This window comes from Tachyglossus aculeatus, chromosome 18 (assembly GCF_015852505.1).
Source record: "Tachyglossus aculeatus isolate mTacAcu1 chromosome 18, mTacAcu1.pri, whole genome shotgun sequence".
In the NCBI taxonomy this organism is placed as follows: Eukaryota; Metazoa; Chordata; class Mammalia; order Monotremata; family Tachyglossidae; genus Tachyglossus; species Tachyglossus aculeatus.
Window position 1 is genome coordinate 36,967,127 of NC_052083.1, and position 24,681 is coordinate 36,991,807.

At 55.0% G+C, this 24,681-nt stretch overlaps 1 protein-coding gene across 2 annotated transcripts in view; it reads left to right on the top strand.

Annotated features, from left to right (window-relative positions):
* Positions 1–24,681, top strand: part of RNF220 (ring finger protein 220) — a 208,570-nt gene that overhangs the window by 155,868 nt on the left and 28,021 nt on the right. For both annotated transcript variants that reach the window (XM_038760201.1, XM_038760202.1), the window contains exons 3-4: positions 8,056–8,185; positions 19,448–19,493. In XM_038760201.1, coding sequence (XP_038616129.1) covers positions 8,056–8,185; positions 19,448–19,493 — 176 coding nt within the window. The remainder of the gene's footprint in view (positions 1–8,055; positions 8,186–19,447; positions 19,494–24,681) is intronic.

Consider the following 24,681-nt stretch of genomic DNA (forward strand, 5'->3'; position numbering starts at 1 on the left):
CAATGCTTTGCACATAGTTAAGCGCTTAACAAATATTATTATTATTATCATTATTATTATTATTATTATTATTATTATTATTATTCTCTCTGCCCTGGTGGTCCCCCGAGGCGTAGCTCTCCCTCTTCCTAGGCCCCAGCCCCCCACCTTTAGAGCCTCCCCCCATTTTGGTCTCTCCCCAGCCTGGCCTGGCCCACCTGAGCCTCTTTTACAGCCCTATCGCCTCTTGAGTGCCTCGGGTCAGCCGTTTTAGAGTTGTATTCTGGAAATTATGCAAACGAGGAGCCGATCCTGGGGCCAAACTATGGATTTTACCATTAAACCCTGGTTGGACTCGTAGTCATCGCAGTAAAACCCGAGTAACTATTACAGATCCCAATATAAAATTACGGAGGGGCACGGGAGCCCACCGCACTGGGCGGCCAGTGGATAGGAACAGGGGGTCTCCCCATAGCCTTCTGCTGCGCGTGGGATAGCTTTCCTCTCCCCCTCATCCCCCTCTCCATCCCCCTGTCTTACCTCCTTCCCTTCCCCACAGCACCTGTATATATGTTTGTACATATTTATTACTCTATTTATTTATTTTACTTGTACATATCTATTCTATTTATTTTATTTTGTTAATATGTTTGGTTTTGTTGTGTGTCTCCCCCTTCTAGACTGTGAGCCCACTGTTGGGTAGGGACTGTCTCTATATGTTGCCATCTTGTACTTCCCAAGCGCTTAGTACAGTGCTCTGCAGATGGTAAGCACTCAATAACTACGATTGAGTGATTGATTGATTTTACTTGTACATATCTATTTTATTTATTTTTTATTTTGTTCATATGTTTGGTTTTGTTCTCTGTCTCCCCCTTCTAGACTGTTGAGCCCACTGTTGGGTAGGGACTGTCTCTGTATGTTGCCATCTTGGACTTCCCAAGCGCTCAGTACAGTGCTGTGCACACGGTAAGGGCTCAATAAATACGGTTGATTGATTGACTGATTGATTGATTTCTGGGGCCGAGCCTCTCTCCAGTCCCTTCAATCCCAAGGAGGGGAGGAGGGGAAGGAAGGACCAGCCTCTTCTCCGCTGCACGATGGCGGAGGGAGGGTCCCAGACCATAAGTCTCCGGCCCTGGGCCGAAGTCGGGGCGAGAACTGTCCTTCAGGAGTTGGGTTTCCCACCAGCCTCCAGCCTCCTGCTCCCGGGGGCCTCCCTGCAGGCCACCCAAATCAATCAATCAATTGTATTTATTGAGCGCTTACTGTGTGCAGAGCATTGGACTAAGCACTTGGGAAGTACAAGTTGGCAACATAGAGACAGTCCCTACCCAACAGTGGGCTCACAGTCTAGAAGGGGGAGACAGACAACAAAACCAAACATATTAACAAAATAAAATAAATAGAATAGATATGTACAAGTAAAATAAATAAATAATAGAGTAATAAATATGTACAAACATATATACATATATACAGGTGCTGTGGGGAAGGGAAGGAGGTAAGGCGGGTAAATCCAGCCCCTTCCCCAGGGGATGGGCTCCCGTGAGCAGCTGCCCGCCCGGCCAAGCCAGGGCTGGTAGATGGGGGCGATGATAATAATAATAATAATAATAACATTTATTAAGCGCTTACTATGTGCAAAGCACCAATCTAAGCGCTGGGGAGGTTACAAGGTGATCAGGTTGTCCCTTGGATGGCTCACAGTCTTAATCCCCATTTTCCAGATGAGGTCACTGAGGCCCAGAGAAGTGAAGTGACTTGCCCAAAGTCACCCAGCTGACAATTGGCGGAGCCGGGGTTTGAACCCTTGACCTCTGACTCCAAAGCCCGGGCTCTTTCCACCGAGCCACGCTGATTGACGGGGCTCGGCAGAGAACTGGGTGAGAGGGAGGGTCCCTGGACCCCAGACTCATTTGGAGAAGCTGCACGGCCTAGTGGATAGACCAGGAATCTGGGAGGCGGGGGGATCTGGGTTCTAATCCCAGCTCCATCACATGTCTGCCGCATGACCTTAGGCAAGTCATTCAGCGTGGCTTGGTGGAAAGAATATGGGCTTTGGAGTCAGAGGTCATGGGTTCATTCATTTATTCAATCGTATTTATTGAGCGCTTACTGTGTGCAGAGCACTGGACTAAGCGCTTGGGAAGTACAAGTTGGCAACATCTAGAGACGGTCCCTACCCAACAATGGGCTCACAGTCTAGGGTTCAAATCCCGGCTCCACCACTTGTCTGCTCTGTGACCTTGGACAAGTCACTTGACTTCTCGGAGCCTCAGTTCCCTCATCTGTAAAATGGGGATGAAGACCGTGATCTGATCACCTTGTATCCCCCCCAGTGCTTAGAACAGTGCTTTGCACATAGTAAGCGCTTAACAAATGCCATTATTATTATTATTATTATTATTATTCACTTCTCTTTGCCTCAATTACCCTAACTGTAAAATGGGGATTAAGATTGTGAGCCCCCCGTGGGACAACCTAATCACCTTGTATCCCCCCCAGTGCTTAGAACAGTGCTTTGCACATAGTAAGTGCATAACAAATGCCATTATTATTATTATTATTATTATTATTCACTTCTCTGTGCCTCAATTACCCTAACTATAAAATGGGGATTAAGATTGTGTGCCCCACGTGGGACAACCTGATCACCCTGTATCCCCCCCCCCCAGTGCTTAGAACAGTGCTTTGCACATAGTAAGCACTTAACAAATGCCATCATTATTATTAGTGTTATTATTATTATTATTAACAGGGACTGTGTCCCACCCAATTTGTTTGAATCCACCCCAGTACTTAGAACAATGCCTGACACATAGTAAGCACTTAAAAAATACCACTATTATTATTATTATTATTATTATTATTATTATTATTATTATTATTTCAGGATCCCCAAGCCTCTATGTGAGTGTGTGTGTTTGTGTGTGTGTGTGATGTAGACATAATAATGATGGTGTTTGTCAAGCGCTTACTATGTGCAAAGCACTGTTCTAAGTGGTGGGTTACATATGTTTTAATGTATGTGCAGGGGTGGCTTAGGGGAAAGAGCCCGGGCTTGGGAGTCAGAGGTCATGGGTTCTAATCCCAACGCCGCCACCTGTCAGCTGTGTGACTTTGGGCAAGTCGCTTCACTTCTCTGTGCCTCAGTTACCTCATCTGTAAAATGGGGAATAAGACTGTGAGCCGCACGTGGGACAACCCGATTACCTTGTATCTACCCCAGTGCTTAGAACAGTGCGTGGCACATAGTAAGCGTTTAACAGACATCATCATTATTATTATTCAGCGCTTAGAACGGTGCTTTGCACATGGGAAGCAGTGTGGCTCAGTGGAAAGAGCCCGGGCTTTGGAGTCAGAGGTCATGGGTTCAAATCCCGGCTCCGCCAATTGTCAGTTGTGTGACTTTGGACAAACTTAACTTCTCTGTGCCTCAGTTCCCTCATCTGGGAAATGGGAATTAAGATTGTGAGCCCACGTGGGACAACCTCATCACCTTGTACCCCCCCCCCAGCGCTTAGAACAGTGCTTTGCTCATAGTAAGCGCTTAACAAATACCATCATTATTATAGGAAGCGCTTAACAAATACCGTCATTATTATTGTAAGGTTTGTTTGCACGTAGGCTTGAGTTTGTAAGATGCGTATGGTGGGCGTGAGAGGAGAGCTGGAGATCAATCAATAAATCAATCGTATTTATTGAGCGCTTACTGTGCGCAGAGCACTGTACTAAGCGCTTGGAAGTACAAGTTGGCAACATGTAGAGACAGTCCCTACCCAACAGTGGGCTCACAGTCTAAAATGTCTAAAAGAGATGTCCTTTGTGTTTCAGGTCAGTAAACCAGGCAGGTTTGGGGAGGCGAAGGGAATGTGTAGGCCCCGGGAGAAGCGGGAATGTCCCAGATAACAGGGATGAGTTCGAGTATGGTGGCAGTGCCCGTGGCTCTGACCAGAGTCCGGTCAGCGGTCAATGGGGCCGGAGCCGCCTCAGCTCCAGCTCCGTCCTCTCTCTCTCCATCATCATTGTCATCAATCGTATTTATTGAGCGCTTACTGTGTGCAGAGCACTGTACTAAGCGCTTGGGAAGTACAAATTGGCAACATATAGAGACAGTCCCTACCCAACAGTGGGCTCACAGTCTAAAATGTCCAAAAAAGATGTCCTTTGTGTTTCAAGTCAGTAAAACAGGCAGGTTTGGGGAGGCGAAGGGAATGTGTAGGTCCCGGGAGAAGCGGGAATGTCCCAGATAACAGGGATGAGTTCGAGTATGGTGGCAGTGCCCGTGGCCCTGACCGGAGTCCGGTCAGCGGTCAACGGGGCCGGAGCCGCCTCAGCTCCAGCTCCGTCCTCTGTCTCTCCACCCGGGTGCCCGCTCCTGCCCTGCTCCTCACCAGCCTCCGGCCCAGGCCGAAGGGCACGAGGGAGGGCGCGAGGCGGCCCGGCCGATTTAGTGATTAAACAAAGGGATTCAGCGCCACACGGGTCAAATTAAGCGATCAAGAGTTGATTACAGAGAGCATTGATTGTATACTGACGGATTAAAGGCGGGCGTGCCTGCCATCCTCGCCGCGGAGAGGTTCGGGGGGCGGCCGGACCGGGCCGGCGGATCCCCCCCCAAGGCTGGGCCTACCGGGCGGCCGTGGAATTATAATCGATTATCCATTTCTCAAAGTCACTTAGGGGCCCGGCGCTTGCCCGCTCCCATGTCGGGCCGACGAATCGGCATTGGGTATGCAGTGACATGTGCCGGCACCGGGGACGGGGGACGCGGCGCTGACCCCGGAGCGGCGCGCTGATGAATCTATTTTCTTGGAGGAAATAGTTTTGACAGTTCAATATCTGTGTTTTCGATATGCGCCCCCAGAGCGGGGCTGGGGGTTGGGGGGAGGAGCTGGGGGTGGGGGGAGTGAGGAGGAGAAGGATGCGGGGAGAGGGAGAAGGGGAAAGCGCCATCCCGTAGGCCTTCGGGATTCTAGGAAAATCGGTACGTCAACTAGAAAGCGGACAACCGCCCTCCTGGTCAAGGATGAGGGCCTCGACTCGATGATGGCGGTGGGAAGAGGAGAGGTGTTCGTCTGGGGTGTGGGTCTCTTCCTTGGGGGGCACTGATTTCATTCATCATTCATTCATTCGTATTTATTGAGTGCCTACTGTGTGCAGAGCACTGTACTAAGCGCTTGGAAAGTATCAACTGGCAACAGATAGGTCCCTCCCCAACAACGGGCTCACAGTCCAGAAGGAGGTTTCCCAGGAGGGCCAGCATTAGGGGCAGTGGGGGAGCGGCAGATCCCAAGCCGTTCTTCCCTTCGAGACCGTAAACTCCTTCCGGGCAGGGAACGCGTCCGCTGACTCTGTTGTATTGCTGTATTGAGAAGCAGCGTGGCTCGGTGGAAAAGAGCACGGACTTTGGAGTCAGAGATCATGGGTTCAAATCCCGGCTCCGCCAATTGTCAGCTGTGTGACTTTGGGCAAGCCACTTCACTTCCCTGGGCCTCAGTTCTCTCATCTGTAAAATGGGGATGAAGACTGTGAGGCCCCCGTGGGACAACCTGATCATGTTGTAACCTCCCCAGCGCGTAGAACAGTGCTTTACACGTAGTAAGCGCTTAGTAAATGCCATCATTATTATTGTCATGTGGGACATATGTATGAACTGTACTTTCCAAGTGCTTAGTATTCATTCATTCATTCATTCAATCGTATTTATTGAGCGCTTACTGTGTGCAGAGCACTGTACTAAGTTCTTGGGAAGTCCAAGTTGGCAACATATAGAAACGGTCCCTACCCTACAGTGGGCTCAGTCTAGAAGGGGGAGACAGAGAACAAAACAAATCATATTAACAAAATAAAATAAATAGAATATGTACAAGTAAAATAAGTAAATAAATAAATAGAGTAATAAATACATAAAAACATATATACATATACACAGGTGCTGTGGGGAAGGGAAGGAGGTAAGGTGGGCAGGATGGAGAGGGGGAGGAGGGGGAGAGGAAGGAGGGGGCTCAGTCTGGGAGGAGGAGTACAGTGCTCTGCACACAGTAAGTGCTCAAAAAATATGATTGAATGAATGAATGAATGGGACTGGATCCAGCCCGATTTGCTTTATTTTATTTTGTTTTGTTAGTATGTTTGGTTTTGTTCTCTGTCTCCCCCTTTTAGACTGTGAGCCCACTGTTGGGTAGGGACTGTCTCTATATGTTGCCAACTTGTACTTCCCAAGCGCTTAGTACAGTGCTCTGCACACAGTAAGTGCTCAATAAATGCGATTGATTGATTGATTGATTGATTGTATCCCCCTCAATGCCTGCCACATAGTAAGCGCTTAACAAATACTGTTATTATTATTATTATTATTATTTTGCTCTCCCTAGCACTTAGTCCAGTGCTCTGGACTTAGGAAGTGCTCACTAAATCCCACTGATGGATTGGATGGTACAGCCATCCCGGGACTGACGACCCGTAGTCTGGCGGCGAGTGGGCAGCGAGGGGCGGCCTCCAGCCGGGCGAGGGTCTCCGAGACCCTGCTGCGGGGGCGGCCCAAGGGAGCCACCGTGATGGGCCACTTTGGCCCCCTCAACGGGAGACCGAAGGGGTCGGACTTCAGGAAGGCACCGGTGCTCTCCCCAACCCCTTGGCCCGGAAACGACGCTGAAATCAATCAATCAATCAATCGTATTTATTGAGCGCTTACTGTGTGCAGAGCACTGTACTAAGCGCTTGGGAAGTACAAGTTGGCAACATATAGAGACAGTCCCTACCCAACAGCGGGCTCACAGTCTAAAAGCTGAGAGAGGAGTCGGAGGCCCCGGAGGAGAACCACGAGGTGCAGAACCTAACTTCCTCACTCCTCTCCTTGTCTGGGTCCCTGTCCCCCTCTTCCTCTTCCTCCCTGTCTCCCTCCCTCCCTCTCTTTTAGAGGCCCGCGTCTCTCATTGAGAATTCATTGTCTTGTCAGCCTCTAGTTAGCCGCCGTGCGTGCGAATCATAAATTACCCCGACCGGCCGGCCGCAGCTCGGCCTCGGCACAGACACCGAAATCGCACTCCATCACCGTCTCTCTGGCTTTTAGTGGTATTGATCAGTGCAGGGGGCCCCCGCTCCCCTCCGCCCCCCCCCCCCCCCCCCCCCCCCCTTCGTTTTAACCCGGCCCGTTAAGTGCAGTTTCTTATTTTGCACGGGGACAAATGAAAAGAATATTAGCGAGAGCCGAAACAGATCTCCTTTTTATCTCTCCGCTCCTTCTTCACCGGATCCCCGGGAGCCCGCGGCCCTTTCGGGCTGACACCCGCCTGACAGATTCCTCGTTAGTACCGCACCCGGCCCCGCCGCCGTCGTGATCCATCTCCTCTGCCCGCTCCCGGCCGTCTCGGTTTCCGAAGCGGCCTCCCGCTCCTTCCCACCGGAGCAGGCCGGAGGCTCATCCTCACCTCTGGCCACCAGCGTGGTGGGCCAGGCGTTGTGGGGGGCAACAGCAGACCGTGTGGCCGGAGCCCGAGCCCCTCTGGGTGGGCAAGGTGTCTTGACAGGCCTCGGGTCGGGGGATGTCAGGGTGGGCGGCGGGAGAGGCCTGGGGAGAGACTGCCCACCTGACTTCTTCGACTTCCCTCTCTCCACCGGGAAGAGAAGGGAGACATGGGGAGGAGGGTCCCGGCAGATGGACGTGGGTGGGAAGGGGGCACCGGATTGGTGATTGTGGAAGCCAAGTGGGGCCGAGCAGGTGGGTTTGGGTGGGTTTGGGGCGTGCCGGGCAGGTGGATTTGGGTAGGGAGGGGGCTGCCGAGAAGGTGAACGTGAGTGGGGAGGGGGCGGCCGAGCAGACGGCCGCGATTGCAGCCAAGGCCCAGGCCGGAGGGAGCTGAAAGGCTCTGGACCCCCACCCCTTGAAACCAGGAGCCGGGGCAGGCCCTGTGGCCTCTCCCCCTGGAAGGGATGGGCACGGGTGGGCACCACGCCCCTTCCGCCACAAGGGATGGGCACCGGGCCCCCATCCCAGGAAACCGTCCCTGCGGCCAGCTCTCCCCTCTCTCCCCGGGACCCCACTAATATCCCTGCCCTCTCCTCCCACAGGTAAGAAGAAGCCCACCCTGTTTGACAGCCAGGCTCCCGTCTGCCCCGTCTGCCAGACCCTCCTCCGCCCCGGAGAGCTACAGGACCACATGGAGCAAGAGCTAGAGAAACTTGCCCAGCTCCACATCAGGTAGGGCCCCTGTTGGTTCCAACTACTAATATCTGCAACGTGATTAATGCATAATAATAATAATAATAACAGTAATAAGAATAGTATTTGTAAGCACTAGGTGCCAACCACCTAGCACTGGGATAGATACAAGACAATAATATAATAATAATGATGAGGGTATTTGTTAAGCGCTTACTCTGTGCCAAGCACTATTCAAGTCAGAGAGTTCCTGAAGCAGCGTGGCTCAGTGGAAAGAGCCCGGGCTTTGGAGTCAGAGGTCATGGGTTCAGATCCCGGCTCCGCCACTTGTCAGCTGGGTGACTTTGGGCCAGTCACTTCACTTCTCTGGGCCTCAGTGACCTCATCTGGAAAATGGGGGTTAAGACTGTAAGCCCCCCGTGGGACAACCTGATCACCTTGTAGCCTCCCCAGCGCTTAGAACAGTGCTTTACACATAGTAAGTGCTTACTAAGTGCCATCATTATTATTATTATCATTATTCACAGTCGAAGGGGGAGGGAGACCAGCAGTTTTATCCCCATTTTGTAGTTGAGGAAACTGAGGCATAGAGAAGCAAAGAGACTCGTCTGAGGTCACACAGCAGGCAAGTAGAGGAGCCAGGACTAGAACTCGGGTCTCCTGGCTGCCTGGTGTGAGTTTTTTCCACTATCCACCCCCACAGTCTGCCCGGTCTGTCAGACTGTCCTCCGCCCCAGAGAGGTTCACCTGGAGTAAGTGTTCAATAAATACAACTAAATGAATGAATGAGTGAGTGAATGAATAGAGCAGGAGCTGGAGAAACTTGCCCAGCTCCACACCAGGTATTGGGGTAACCCCCTCCCCACCCCCAGATACACACCTCCCTCCCCTCCCTCCCTCCACCTCCATCCCAGCACCTGACCGCCCCTGGGTCCTGGGGGTGAGGGGTTTCTTTGGGAACCAGGAGAAGCGATAATAATAATAATAATGATGGCATTTATTAAGCACTTACTGTGTGCAAAGCACTGTTCTAAGCGCTGGGGAGGTTACAAGGTGATCAGGTTGCCCCACGAGGGGCTCACAGTCTTCATCCCCATTTTCCAGATGAGGTAACTGAGGCCCAGAGAAGTGAAGTGGCTTGCCCAAAGTCACACAGCTGACAATTGGCGGAGCCGGGGTTTGAACCCATGACCTCTGACTCCAAAGCGGGCTCTTTCCACAGAGCCACGCTGCTTCTCAGTTTCCTCAACTGTAAAATGGGGATTAAATCCTACTCCCTCCTACTTAGACTGTGAGCCTCACGTGGGACAGACTGTGTCCAACCCGATTAACTTGTATCTATCCCAGCGCTTAGGGCGGTGCCGGACACATAGTAAGCGCTTAACAAATACCATTTAAAGAAAAAAAATCTGGGGCAGGGTGGGGTGGCTTGAAACTGGACTCCAGGGAAGGGATGAGCCAGCGTCCCCCCCCCCAACCCCCAGAAATCCTGGCTTTTAGGGGATGCGACCCTCCCCACCCCTGCTGCCTGCTATCAGCCCCAGCGTCCAGGAGACACAGCCCCTGTCCACAAGGAACTTCTGCTCCAACTCCATCCGTCTCCCTAGGGAGGGGAGTTTTGGGAAGGCGAGGCAGAGGGCAAAGGAAGATTCACAGGCTGGGGGCCCACCCTGCCTTAGCCCCTACAGTCCCGGCTTACACTGGCAGCCTCCTGCGAGGGTTTGGCGGGTCAGAGGGTGAAGCAGAGGGTGGGAGCCATCCCCCTGTCTCCAGGCCAGCCCACCTGTAATCTGCTTTCCCTTTTTTACCCCCTTCCCCTTGCCCCGAGGAGGCCCTTCCACCCCTCACTTCGTCTTACTGCCCCCTGACCACCCTGCCGCCCAGTAATAATAATAATGATGGTATTTGTTAAGCGCTTACTATGTGCAAAGCCCTGTTCTAAGCGCTGGGGGGATACAAAGCGATGAAGTTGTCCCACGTGGGGCTCACAATCTTAATCCCCATTTTGCAGATGAGGTAACTGAGGCCCAGAGAAGTGAAGTGACTTGCCCAGAGTCACACAGCTGACAATTGGCGGAGCCGGGATTTGAACCCGTGACTCTGACTCCAAAGCCCGGGCTCTTTCCATTGAGCCACGCCGCTTCTCCAAATCGTTCCCGCTTCTGGGCCAGCTCCATCTTGCCAGGCCCCTCCGGTCAGGGCTGCCGGCCCAAATGGGGGCCGGAGGGTGGGATGAGGGGGCGCAGAGGAAGGAAACGGTGGACAGATGCAGGGAGGGGGGTCCAGTCCAAACTCACCAGCCCGTCCCTGGAGCCCCAGGGAGCCCTGTGAGAGGGATGAAAGTCAGAGCCCCGGGAGCGTCCCCCACCTCCCACCCTGGGGGGATGCCTGCCCCACCCCCAGCCAGCTAATTTATGGGGTAATTTGGATCGCGGCCAACTTCATAAAGGCCCCTGCAAATGAGCCAGCCGTTCTAAATGAGCAGATGCAATTAGCGCCACGAGGAGCGCGGCCAGGAAGCGGGTCCGTGTCAGTGGTGAGCGGAGGCGGCCGGGAGGTTTAATGGGCAGGGAGAGGAAGCCCTAAATCACACCCAGACAGGTCCCCTGGGGGCTATGGGAGCCCCAGGGCGGCCCCATCGCCCTTCCGGAAGCCCAGAGGAGCCCCCTACCCTCACCCACTGTTGGGGGGGACCCGAGGCCGCCCCTCCTCCAACCCCCTGACGGGAGTCCTGGGCTCTCAGATGATAGTGGTCCCACAACAGAGGCCTCCTCAGCTGCCCAGGACTGAGACCCAATCCCTTCCTCAGCCTACTCCCTAGTGGAGTCCGGGTGGGGTCAGACCACCCTGCCGCCCAACTAGTATCTCTAAGGGCCTTCAAGCCTCCCCACCCCATCAGGCCCCCAGCCCTGCATGCGGGGAGAGGCCACGGGCAAGGTTTGGAGACACGGCCGGGCAGATGGGGCCGTGGGAGGGGGTCGCCCAAGACCAAGCGTATTTTGCAGGAGTTGGTTGGCCAGCTTCCCCTCCCTGACGTGCCCGGGCAGGCTAGTGGGCAGGGCCCTGGGGAAGCCCCAAAGCAGGTGCCCCCAAGTATAGCCTCCCTGGGCACTGCCCTGTGAGGAAGGAGAGCAGCGGGCAAGAGGCGGGGGGACGACATCGCTGACCCCGAGGATGACCCTGCCGGAGGAGCGTATGCCCCGGCCCAATCCGGGGGAACCCAAGGCCCGGGGAGGGCCACCTTGGGGTGCCGGAGGGAAGGAGGGAAGGGAGGCTTGTTCCCTGCTAGAGGGGCTACCGGATGATTCTGAGCCGGGGGAGGGCCGTGTTCCCCAATAGTGCGCTCCCCCCCACCCCTCAACCGGGGAGCCCCCAGGAAGGGAGGGGGCTCAGGGGAGAGAGGAAACGGGCCGCCCGCAAACCTCATTTGCCAGCCGGTGATACCGGGGGAGGGGAGCGGACCCCAGAGCCTCCCGCGTGTTACATATGTAACAGCCTCATTGAACTTGACATGTCAAATTCAGGCCATTTGGGCAAAATCTCCCTTTAATAATACCGTTTCATTTCGCTCAAATGAGACTTGAATGCATGTAAAATGGAAAAGGATATTTAAGCTGTAACATTAGGCAGATGTGTTGCCAGAGGCCGATGGAATATATGAGATTTTCAAGTGCTTAACCCGTCAGGCGGGCCAGGCTGTCGCCTCAGACTCTGTCCCCTGCATCCCGCCCCCTCCTTCCCTCTGGCCCCCTCTTTTTCCTCCCTCTTCCCACCCCTGCTGCCGGAAAGGCAGGGTGTTAAGAGGATTAACCGCTTGAGGGTGGGGGCAAGGCCCCCCCACAGCCTCCCCATCCCCAGATCAGAGCCGAGATGTCCCTGGCCAGGAAGGGGTGACCCCGGGGCCGTGGGGGTGACTGCGGAGAGGGGTCCCCAGGATGGGGTGAAGGACAAGAGAGACAGGGTAGATGGGAGGAACCCTGGGGTCACCCAGTGGGATATGGCCCCCCGGGGTCTGTGGGAGGGCTCAGGTGCACCTGATGCCCATTTCCCTGGCAAGGGCCGGGCTCCTTCCCCAGGAACATGCCCTCTCATCCCCTCTGGGGACTGAGTATGGCTGGAAGCGGTGGCAAGGGGAGATGGGGCCTCACCTCCCACTCTTGGTCCAGCCCTGGCATTGCCCGATTCGGAGGGGGATCGGGGGTGGGGCAGTGCCCTGTCCAAGACGCCCGCTTCCCCCTCAGGCCACGCTGGAGCGGAGGGGCGAGGACGAAGGGCACCTCTGGTCCATCCTGGCAGGCCCGGCCCAGGGCCCGGGACCACCCCCTCGGTGCCCAGAGAGAACCAACTGAGGATCTTGTCCGCCCTGGGAGGCTCCCGTCATCCTGGCCATTTCCTAGAAGGCCAAGCGGGCAGATCCAGTCCTCGGGCCACCCGTTCCCCGCACCCGGGGCCTTCACGCTCACACCTTTCGCCCCGTGGTCCCTTCTCCTCCGCCTTGCCCGCGCCCCCTTCCTTGCTTCCTTTCTCAGTCCCCCGGGCCCCCGTCCCCCTCAACCCCCCCATATCAAAGTCACATCTCCAGCCAAGCTCCCGCTCCTCTGCCCCATGGCCCCTGCTGACACAGAGGATATGCACAGCAAGTTAAATTCCCGCCTGATCAATAAAGCAGAAGCGGTGCATCCGAGCGGTCGATATTTTTTTATCTGTCTTCAGCCCAGTCCTGCTGATGACAGCCCCCCGCACAGCAAAGACATTCAAGGGCACTGGCCCTGCCTCCGTCGCCGCTCCCTTCAAAAAAAAAAAAAAAAAAAATCCAATCCGAAAGGAAAGAAATCCGAAGCACCCATTCCCCCCACCCCCCAACCCCCCGCCACTCCCCTAAAGAAAAAAAATTTGCCCGGTTGGCCTTTCCGTAATAACGTTTTTATGATTTATCTAAATTTTTAATTGAAAAAAATTTGCGAATTAATTGATTTCAGGGGCTTGCCAATTAACATTGTAATTGGGTGCATGATAAATTCCAGGGAGCCTTTCCTCCCCTCGGTGGGGGGCAGGGAACAGGGAGCCCGTCCCTCCGTCGTCCCTCCGTCGTCCCTCCGTCCTTCGTCTCCTGTTGAGGCAGGGGTCCCTGCTTTGGGGTCAGCCCACGAGGATGGAGCAGAGCAAACGGGGTCCTTCCCGGAGGCCATTCCCGATACAGAGACCACCCCCAGGCTGGGCTCCTGGGAGCCCCTGGGACCATGAGGATCTGGCCAAAGTCTCCCAGAGCCTTGTCCCACTCTGTCCCTCTCCTCCCTGGGCACACCGTCTGCCAAAGACCACCTGCCTCCCACCACCCCAGGGCCCTTCCCGGGCCCCGGTGGGTAGGGGCATCACCCAGGTCACTCCCAGCAACTGCCTCAGTTACCATTCCATCATCTCCATTCCGCTGCCCAGCCCTGCCCTTCTCTTAGCACTTAACACTCTGAACGCTCCACACTGACCCCGCTTTTATTATGTCATTAATAATAATAATAATGATCTGCCACCTCCTCCTCTAGACTGTGAGCTCCTTGTGGGCCGGAAATGTGTCCACCAACACTATTGTATTGAACTCTCGCTCTCCCCGACGCTTAGTACAGTGCTCTGCACACAGTGAGCGCTCAGCGAATGCCATTAATTAGCTGATAATAATTCATTCATTCATTCAATCGTATTTATTGAGCGCTTACTGAGTGCAGAGCACTGTACTAAGTGCTTGGGAAGTACAAGTTGGCAACATATAGAGACGGTCCTTACCCAACAGTGGGCTCACAGTCTAGGAGGAGGAGACAGACAACAAAACAAAATATATTAACAAAATACATATGTACAAATAAAATAAATAAATAAAAATGATAGTACTATTAGCAGAAATCATTCCACCGTGAATTTAGACCCCGTTCATTTCCCCAAGCACTTCACAGGCATGATCTCCGTTCATCCTCACACCATCCCTGGAAGGTGGGAGGGGGCCGTTATTTTTATTCCCATTTCACAGATGCTGTGAAGCTGGATCCAAAGTGGTCCGGCGGGCCAGTGACAGAACCGGGAAAAGGACCCGGGCCTCCTGGGAGCCTAACTCCCGAATTCCGGACCCACCCCCCCTCACCACACACAAACTTCTCTCCTGCCGGGAGCCCCCTGACACCCCACCCCGGTCGAGAGTCCCTTCAGGCCAATGCCAGGGGGCAGAGCGTGCCGGGAAGTGGGGAGGGCAAGGGGATTTATGATGGAAGGAGTCTGTTTATTATCTGGCCGACAGGGGTGTGTTGATGCTGCGAATTTATCCTCTCAGTGTCCATGATTTGTGTGTGCCGTCCTCTCCCCGGGCCAGATTAATCACGGCCAGAGAGGGAGAGAGAGATGGAGACCCATCCACACTCCGTCTCAGGGTGTCAGCCGCCCCAGCCCCGGACACTTTGTCCACTGCCTGGCACTGACGGGGAGGTTGAATCCCGAATAGGGGGTAGGGGGACCAGAGGCATCATCCCGGGACCCTTAGGGTCGGGCCGGGCCCGGCAAGCAGTGGGCACAACACGGGGCCACGCAATCCGCTCTCCTGGAGGTAGAAGAGACAAAGGAGGAAAGTCCAGAGAAGCAGGGAGCTGGGCTGCCTTGGGCTGGGGCGACGCAGCCCCCTTTCTCCAGGCCATCTCCCTTTGGAGTCAGGTCAAGGCCGCAAGCCATCGGCACGTTCTTCCAGCTTCCGGAAGAACGATCCCGTCTTCCCGGCCTTTCCCTAGGCCCCTGCAGCCACCTTAGTGGGAGCTGAGAGAGTTCGGCTGCAGTGGCTTCAGCCGGGGTTTGGCGATGTCCCGGAAACCAGGGAAGATACCCGCATCCTCTCCCGCCCCCACCACCGCCGCGGCATCAGGGAGGGGGTTCGGGTGAGAAGCTTCTCCCCAAGACGAGTTATTAGCGGTTCAGAGTCAGCCAGGGGTCAGATCAAGTGGAGTTCAGCAGAGGTCTGTCCTGAACCTGAGCCCGCGGCTGTTTAATATTTTCATTAATGACTCGGATGATGGAATCGAAAGGAGGCTCATTAAGCTCGGCGGCTCCGCTGAGCCGCGAGGGGTGGCCGGCACCTGGGGGAGCGGGGAGAATTCGAAATGACCGGGCGGAGTCGGGGGCAGGGACAGACAGGGTGGGCCTTAATGGGGGCGAGCGCGAGGTAGTTGGGAGAGGGAGAGGGACCACCTAGCTCTGCGCCCCAGGTTGATCTTGGGGTCCTAGTGGCCCCAAGAGCGGTGCTGGGGAGTGGCTAAGTGCTGAGCTGAGTTTAGGGGGGCACCATTGGCAACAGCCCCAAGGAGCGTCACGGGCCGGGGGAGAGGCGGGAGGAGGAGGCCAACGGACCTGACGGAGATGGAGAGGTGGTCTTCCAGAGTGGGAAGGGATGTTCTTCCCCCAGGACCCGGACTCCGGATCTTCCCGAAAGGTGCCGTGGAGGTGTCATTGGTGGCTCTCCTCCCGGTGCGGTGCCAGAGGGCATATGGATGGCAGGGGAATGAACAGGATGGCCACTTGTCAGGAAATCTATCAGTGGTATTTATTGAGCGCTTTCTGTGCGCAGAACCCTGTGGAAAGCACTGAGGATGATGCAGTACAAACAACAGTGTTGGTAGACATGTCCCCTGCCCACAAGGAATTTACAGTCTAGAGGGGGACGGACATTGAAATAATGTTTTAATAACAATAATTGAAACGTATTGTTTTGTTCTCTGTCTCCCCCTTCTAGACTGTGAGCCCGCTGTTGGGTAGGGACCGTCTCTAGATGTTGCCAACTTGTACTTCCCAAGCGCTTAATACGGTGCTCTGCACATGGTAAGCACTCAATAAATACGATTGAAGGAATGAATGAATGAATGAATGAAATAAGTTACGGATTTGTTCGTATTCCTTCATTCATTCAGTCGTATTTATTGAGCGCTTATCTTGTGCACAGCACCGGACTAAGCGCTTGGGAAGTACAAGTCGGCAACATATAGAGACGGTCCCTACCCAACAGCGGGCTCACAGTCTAGATAATCTCGCCTCCGCCGCTTTTCAGCCGTGTGACTTTGGGCAAGTCGCTTACCTTGTCGGTGCCTCAGTTACCTCATCTGTAAAATGGGGATTGAGATGGTGAGCCCAACGTGGGACAACCTGATCACCTTGTAACCTTCCCAGCGCTTCGAACAGTGCTTTGCACATAGTAAGCGCTTAATAAATGCCATCGTTATTATTATTATTACGTAGAGTCGGTAGACATATTCTCTGCCCATAACGAACTTACAGTCTAGAGAATGGAGACGGCAGCACCACCACCACCCCCGCCAGATGAGGAATTCCCGGCCCCCCCATCCCGTCCCTCCTGCCTGGTGTGGAAGTCCGCTCCCTGCTCCCCCGCCCCCTTCATACCCCATCCCAACGCCGGGACTCAGGTAACAAAGTTGTTCGGGGACAACGAACTAGATAAACAATTCCCCCCGATAGATTAAAACGCACGGTAACTTATAAAAACGGGTAGTAATTATATTTTATTAGCTAGCAACACACCATTTTTTTATTTCAAAGGATAATTCTGAGTAAATCACCTTAATTAAAAGTGTCAGCTCGGCCCATGAATATTGTACTTAGGAGCGGGTTTCCTATGTGCGGGTTATAATTTAAAACACATGGATCACTCAACGGGAGCGAATCTGCTCTTCAGCAAATGGTACGGGAGGGGGGCCCGGTTATTACTATGTAAATGGGGCCTCCCCGGGAAGCAGCAGCCGAGCCGGGCCCTCCGAACGGGATGATTAAAGACATTCCCGGCGCTCCGGACCGGCCGGCCGGGCTCTCCGGGGCCCCGTGCCAACGGCTTTCAAAGGCACCGAAAAGCGTTTGAACTTTTAAGGGGCGACGATCCGCCCCTGGCCCCGGCTTCCCTCCTCTCCGGTCCACGGTCCACCCGAGAGGCCTCTCCGGGCCGGGGCTAGGGGAAGCAGCCACTGGCGGCCGGACACCCGGGAAGCCCCTACGGTGTCGGAAAATTGGGAAGGCTTCGTCCCTGAAAGCTTCAGCGCAGGATCCGGCCTTTGTGGGCTCTCCGCACGGAGGCAGAGGGAAGGACGAGTTGACCTCGAGGCTTTTGCGGCCTGGTGGTTGGCCCTCCTTCCTCCTCCTTCCTTAGCTCGCCAGGAAGCAGAGGGAAGAAGCGTGGCCTAATCATCATCAATCGTATTTATTGAGCGCTTACTATGTGCAGAGCTCTGTACTAAGCGCTTGGGAAGTACAAATTGGCAACATATAGAGACAGTCCCTACCCAACAGTGGGCTCACAGTCTAAAAGCCTGTGGATGGAGCCCTGGCGTGAGGGTCAGAAGGACCTGGGTTCCAATCCCAGCTCCGCCTCCTGTCTGCCGTGTGACCTTGGGCAAGCCACTTAACTTCTCTGGGCCTCAGTTCCCTCATCTGTAAAATGGGGATGAAGACTGTGAGCCCCACGTGGGACAACCTGATCGCCTTGTATCTACCTCAGCAGTTAGAACAGTGCTTGGCATTTAGTAAGCGCTTAACAAATACCGTAATTATGATTATTATCATTACTATTATTAAGGGGTCACCCGGGGGACGGGAGGGCTGGGTCGGCGGAATCTGAGAGATGGCCTCGAGCGTTCAGGATGGAGGAGCAGGCTATCCAGGGCTCCTCTTCTGACGATCTATCCCCCAACGCTGCCCCGTCCCCCAGCATCACCAGCCCAGCCAGGGGATACAATCCCGGTCCAGCCCGGAACTGCGTTGCTCTCCGCCACCGTGTCCGGAGCCGGAAAAGATGGAATTCCGCGGGGGGCCCACCCCCGGGATGGGCGAGCGACTGACCTCTAATGGCCGCTAATTCCTCCTTTATTCACTCTCCCCGTCTCTGCCGCCGGGTCCCCGGGTCCGAGGGGAGAGAAAGGAGCCATCTCCCATCCCTTCTCCTTTCATAACACCCGGACACCTGCCAAATCAAGGCAGATTACAGGCAGCCAAATTCAATCTCCCCCCACCGCCTCCTCCTGCCCGCATCTGGACCTAACACGGACCCGACAAAGTGAACTTGACAGGCACATTGCTTTGTTGTCACATCTACTATGCTGATCTTCTAAAAGTCTCATAAAAATTTATTGATGCCTCCCATATTGGCGTGATTGGCGAAAGGCGGCCCGCGTGTGCACATGTGGGTGCCAGGGGCGTGAGAGGGCGGGGAGGGGGGGGGAGCGGAGGGGAGGCCGAGGGGCGGGTGTGGATATTAATGTTTCTGAAGTAGATCTGATTTGATACGTCGTGTTCCATTGTCAGCATCTGTTTAGCGGGGATTTTTAATTCTTTCTGGCTCCCAATCACTCATCCTTAGCCCAGGATGCCGGCTTGCATACTAATTTTGTTATTAAACACCAGTTCCATATCCCTCCGCGCCTATCCATCACTTCCCCGGGCTGCGGGGAGGGGGGTCCCGCGTGCGGCGGGGAGGGGGGGCCGGGCCGATACGGCGGACCGAGAAGCATCCCCGGCACCATATTTCAGCCCCTGTGCCCGCCCGGGGCTCAGCCTTGACAAATCGAATCAGGGGGAAATCATTTATATCCTAACCCAGTTTGCAGCGTGTTAGGGGGGGAATTTACATGAGAAGCATTACTTTAATAACCCCAGAATTATAGTGCCGTCTCTCAGGCTTGTCGGCTTTGATATGTAATTGTTTCAAATTTCCCCCATTTTGGGGTTGGGTGGGGGGAGGCGTATCAAATCTTCTATGTCCGGGTCCCCGAGGGGGGCGGAGGAGGGGCTGGTAAATCCCTCCCCATCCCCCCAGCCCCCTCTCCCACAGCTGGGAGACTTCAGTGAGCGGTGAGAGAGTAGAATTCACTCATCAGAGCCCAGAGGAGATCACAAATAAAGTTTGGTGGGGTTTTTTTATCCCCCCATCTCCCTTCTGATGATTTTAATGGGTGTAGTTTTATCTCTGGCCCTCTCCCCGCTGACTTCCCGCTTCCCAGTACTCCTTTCCTCTATGCCCCTTTTTCCCTCAGAAGCCAGCCCTCTTCCTCTTGTGTGTGTCTCTCTCTGTCTGTCTCTCTCTCTCTCTTCCCCTCTTCCTCCCAAATCCACTCCACCCCTCAGAGCCCCGGTGTTGGGGTCCTTGGATTCGGGGGGCGGTCAGAGGTCAGTGTTCCTTTAGGCATCCTCATCCCCCGTCCCCCGCCCCAGCACTCCGTCCCTCCCCCAAGTATGAGCAGCTGCTGGAATTTTGATCCTTCTCTTCTTTCTCAATAGCAAAAATTCTCTCCTGAAGGATGCCATGGCCCCAGGGACTCCCAAGGTAAGTGACAAGTCCTGAGACACCCCCAGATTCCCCAAACCTCCACCCCACGCCCTACATGGAGCTCCCTAAACCCGACGTCAGTCGGCCAACCCCTCCCTGCCCAGGTACACCGTTGCTCCCAAGTATCGTTGGTTGTGGAGGAAAAAGGGCTTCCTGGGGACCTAATCAGTCAGTCAATCAATCAATTATATTTACTGAGCACCTTCTGAACACCTGCCTTCTGCCCTGCTCTGACGTCATGGATGTAAAGGCTGCCCTTTGAGGCCCGGGAGATTACCGCTACCAGAAAGCTGTGCGTTGCTGCTGTTCCGCATGCTGTAACTTCTAATTCCTGCCGCCCACCCTCTCCCCTAACTGAGCAGGGCCGCAGCCGTCCCCAGGAGGCTGGAGTCCTCTCTTATGGTGGCCCAGGTACCGGCCGGGCTCCCGTTTGGGGTCGTCCGATGCCTCCCCCTTGACCCTCCTGCCCGAAAGATCGCTTCTGCCACCGGCCTCAGTCTGGGAGCTGGGCCGGGGTCTGCCCTCAATGGGGTGCTGGGCTGGCTGGGGCCTCCCCTCAGCTCTGCCCGCTTGCCAGCCTCGCGGTTTCCCTCCGTGGAAGGAAAGGCCCCTTGGAGCCTTTCGCGCCATTCTTCCGAGCTGCCCCCTCAGAGCCGCCCTCACCAACAGCACAGATCCGGAGGACGCTTGGATGCCCGGGCCAGAGCAGCCCCCTCCCTGGTCTCAGCTGGGCACCCCCAGCCCATCCCCGGAGTCTGGGAGTGAGGAGACCTCCCTTTTCCCCCTCCCCGCACCCCGACTTGGCTTGTAGGGCAGATTAGAAGCCCCGAGATGGGGCGCGGAGCCGCCAGATAGAGGAGAAGAAGAAGGGGCCGATTCTCCACGGGCCGAGACTTTGAAGATTCCCCCAACAAAGGATCCCATTTTCCTGAAAGGAGGGAGGGATGAAACGGGGCTCGGGTCGGCCGCCGCCTGTCGCCGCACACATCTCTCCCTCAGAACGTTAACTTCAAGAGACTTGGCGGGGGCGAGAGATAGGAGAAAAATCTCCAAATCTTTCATTAGACTATCAGAGGGCTTGAAAGCCCACCGGCCCTGGAGGATTCATTATTTCTCGGCGGCTTTTGCCGGGAGACGAGTCTTCTGTGCTGGAGAGAGCGAGAACATGCTCAGTTTCATGTCGGCTCAGTGTCGGTAATCGCGCCGGGGCCGGGAGAGGCGGGGCCCTACCAGGATCACAGGCCTGAGGAGGCTGGATCTTCCGTGGGGCTTTTTTTCCCCCCCGCACCCTTCACAACCCCTGCTGATAGAGGCAGCCGCTTCCCCGGACCCCTCCGGAGGAACCCCGGGCCTGAGCTCCCATGGCTGGCCTTCGCCATGGGGCCACCTTGGATGAGGCCACTCAGAGCCCAGCAGGGCCTTCAGATGCCGAGTCCGGGTCAGAGGGTCAAAGGATAATACACAATCCACCTCTGGTCCCAAATGGTCCTCAAGCCCCTGCCCTAGGCCCTGGGGCTGAAGCTCTGGAGGCCTGAGGGCATCTTTCCTCCTTCGCTGTAGGCCTGAGGGGGTCTTGCCCCCTTCCCTGTAGCTGGCAGCAGCAGCCCACTTAGCCGTTGGCCCGTTAATGCCCTGGGAATCTTACAACTGATTGACTGATTGATTGATTTGGGGGCCAACACACTGACGCTCCCTGAACGCCAACCCCAAGAGCGTGGAAACTGGAACCCCAGGGAGACACACTCTGTGTGTGTCGTTTGTGCCTCGGTATACGCACAGATGCGCCTGTGGGGGCCTGAATCTAGGATTGTTGGTATGTGCGGTGTCTCTTCATATGTCAGTGCGTGTGCTTGAATGAGGGAGCTCGGGGGGCTTTGTGCGTGTATCCATGTGTGCATGTGTCTGTGAATTTGAAGGAGGCAGTGTGAGTTTATAGGTGTGAGTGTGGCTCGGTGGAAAAAGCCCAGGCTTTGGAGTTAGAGGTCATGGGTTCAAATCCCGGCTCCGCCAGTTGTCCACTGTGTGACTTTGGGCAAGTCACTTAATAATAATAATAACAATAATAATGATGATGGCATTTGTTAAGCGCTTACTATGTGCAAAGCACTGTTCTAAGCACTGGGGGATACAATGGGATCAAGTTGTCCCACGTGGGGCTCACAGTCTTAATCCTCATTTTACAGATGAGGTAACTGAGGCTCGGAGAAGCTAAGTGACTTGCCCAAGGTCACACAGCCGACATGTGGCAGAGCCGGGATTCGAACCCTTGAACTCTGACTCCAAAGCCCGGGCTCTTTCCTTACTTCTCTGTGCCTCAGTGACCTCATCAGTAAAATGGGGATGAAGACTGTGAGCCCCTCGTGGGACAACCTGATCACCCTGTATCCCCCCAGCGCTTAGAACAGTGCTTCGCACATAGTAAGCACTTAGCAAATGCCATCATTATTATTATTATTATAGTATCGCGTGTGTGTGGACCTATAGGAGTGTGCAAACACCGTGTTTTTCATGGAGCTAAAGAGAGCAGCAGTACCCACGTCAGAGCTGGACCAGATCTCAGAGTTCCCAGCCCCCCGTCATCTGAGGGGAGGGGTGTCTGTCCACAGGCCCACGCCCCAGCCCCAGCCCACTGATCTGGGGTGAGGAGACGGAGGGGCGGCCGACGATTGGTCTCCTGGCAGGTTCCTCAGACGAGCCCGAATGTCGGCCGGGTCTTCCTAGACCACTTCTCCTTCCTCATGGGGCTCAGAGCCAATGGGCCTGTGGGCACGAGGGGCTCGGGGACGCCAGCCGGTGTTTGGGGCGGCTGGGCGAGGGGCCCCGTGGTGGGCAAGACTGCGGGCTCCCCCCCAGGAAGAGATAATAATAATGTCATTTATTAAGCGCTTACTTTGTGCAAGGCACTGCGCTAAACGCCAGGGAGGTTGCAAAGTGGTCAGGTTGTCCCCCGTGGGGCTCACAGTCTTCATCCCCATTTTACAGACGAGGGAACTGAGGCCCAGAGAAGTGAAGTGACTTGCCCAAAGTCACACAGCTGACAGTTGGGGTTTGAACCCATGACCTCAGACTCCAAAGCCCGGGCTCTTTCCACTGAGCCACGCTGCTGGGAGGCCGAGGGCCCCGGAGGGTGGCACCCCGTCCCGTGAGGCGGCTGAGAGGGCAGGATAAGCCCGGGCCAGAGGCTGTTAACACGACGATCGCCGGACTGATTTCATTACCCGCTCTGTTCTCCACCCTGCAAACTAAGGACCTCCAGCCCCTCAGCTGGGGGGTGTCTGCCCTGCCACGCTTCCCAGAGGTGGGGGCTGAGACTCAGGAAGGGGGCATCTTGGCCCGCCCGTCCGAGGCCCTTGAGTGGCACTGCCACTCAATCAATCAATCAATCAATCGTATTTATTGGGCACTTACTGTGTGCAGAGCACTGTACTAAGAGCTTGGGAAGTACAAGTTGGCAACATATAGAGACAGTCCCTACCCAACAGTGGGCTCACGGTCTAAAAGCCCGGAGTGGGCTCACCCCACCACCCCGTGGGAGAGGAGTTTCTAGGCCCCATCCCTCAGCAGGTGGCCTAGGCCAAAGCCTCTCTTCGATCTATGAAAAATGGCAGCCAGAGACCGGCCTCGGGGCCGGGGGGGTGGGGGGCCCGGGGAGGGGGAGGCGGGAGTCCCGGTATCATTCATTGCTTTCAGGTTACAGTTCCCAAATGATAACAGCTATTAGCAACACTCCGACTGCTTCCAGCAGGGGAGGGGAGGGCAGGAGACAGAAAACATGTCAAGCCGTCACCCCCATGTTAAGTGATAAGTACCTATTTAGACAGCAGAGTTAAAGCCCAACACGTCAAGCAGTAAACACTTTGCCGCAATAAAGAAAAGGCCATATAGATATATAAAAACAGGGCGAGCGGGTTTGTTCGGCTGACAGCGGCATTGATGGATTGTTTAAGAAAAATAGACTGGCTGTGTTTTTCGGTGGCGATCAGAAACCGGAGTCCGGCCCTTAATAGTCTCAAATGACCAGCCTTGAAAGGAAACTGAATGTCAGAGGCGCTGGCTGGCCGCTTCCTTCCCTGACATCTGACCCTGCGGGCGGCCGCACGGAGGGCGGGTGGGCACGCGGGTGGCGGTTCCGAGCAGGGATGGGAGGGGACGTTTCCAGTGGATTGGCAATTTGGGATCGTCTCCTCCACACAGCACACAACGTGACAGCCGGGAGATTCGGCTCCCTCGCACGCTTCCCCCCACAGACACACGCCCGGCTCTCACACACCCCCACACGAGTCTCTCAGACTCCCCACGTATACACACACATACCCTCCGCCCAGATATACACACACACCCCCTCTCCACATGTATACAGCTCAAACACAGACTTATCCCCACAAACACTCACACAAAGCTCTCTCACCTACCCGCTACATATATACTCACTGCCCTCACACTCCCCACAGAAATTCACACACAGGTTTCTCACGTACGCACACCCACACCAGATACACACACAGCTCTCTCACACGTTCCCCTCAAATATATACACAAAGCTCCACACATTTACCCCCCCACGCACACAAAGCTCTCTGACCCCCTCCCCACCTATACACAGTTTTCTCACACACACCAGATACACACACAGCTCTCGCACACGTTCCCTCACATATATACACAAAGTTCCACACGTTTACACCCCCCACACATGCACACGAAGTTCTCTCACCCCCTCCCCACCTATACACAATTTTCTCACACACACACACACACACACACACACCAGACACACAGCTCTCTCACACATTCCCCTCACATATATACACTAAAGCTCCACACGTTTACCCCCCCGACACACGCATAAAAAGCTCTCTCACTCCCTCCCCACCTATACACAGTTTTCTCACACACACACCAGATACACACACAGCTCTCTCACGCATTCCCCTCACATATATACACAAAGCTCCACGCATTTACCCCCTGACACACGCACACAAAGCTCTCTCACCCCCTCCCCACCTATACACAGTTTTCTCACACACACACAGCTCTCGCACACATTCCCCTCACATATATACACAAAGCTCCACACGTTTACCCCCTGACACATGCACACAAAGCTCTCTCACCCCCTCCCCACCTATACACAGTTTTCTCCTACACACCCCCACATATACACACATTCACAGCCCTCACC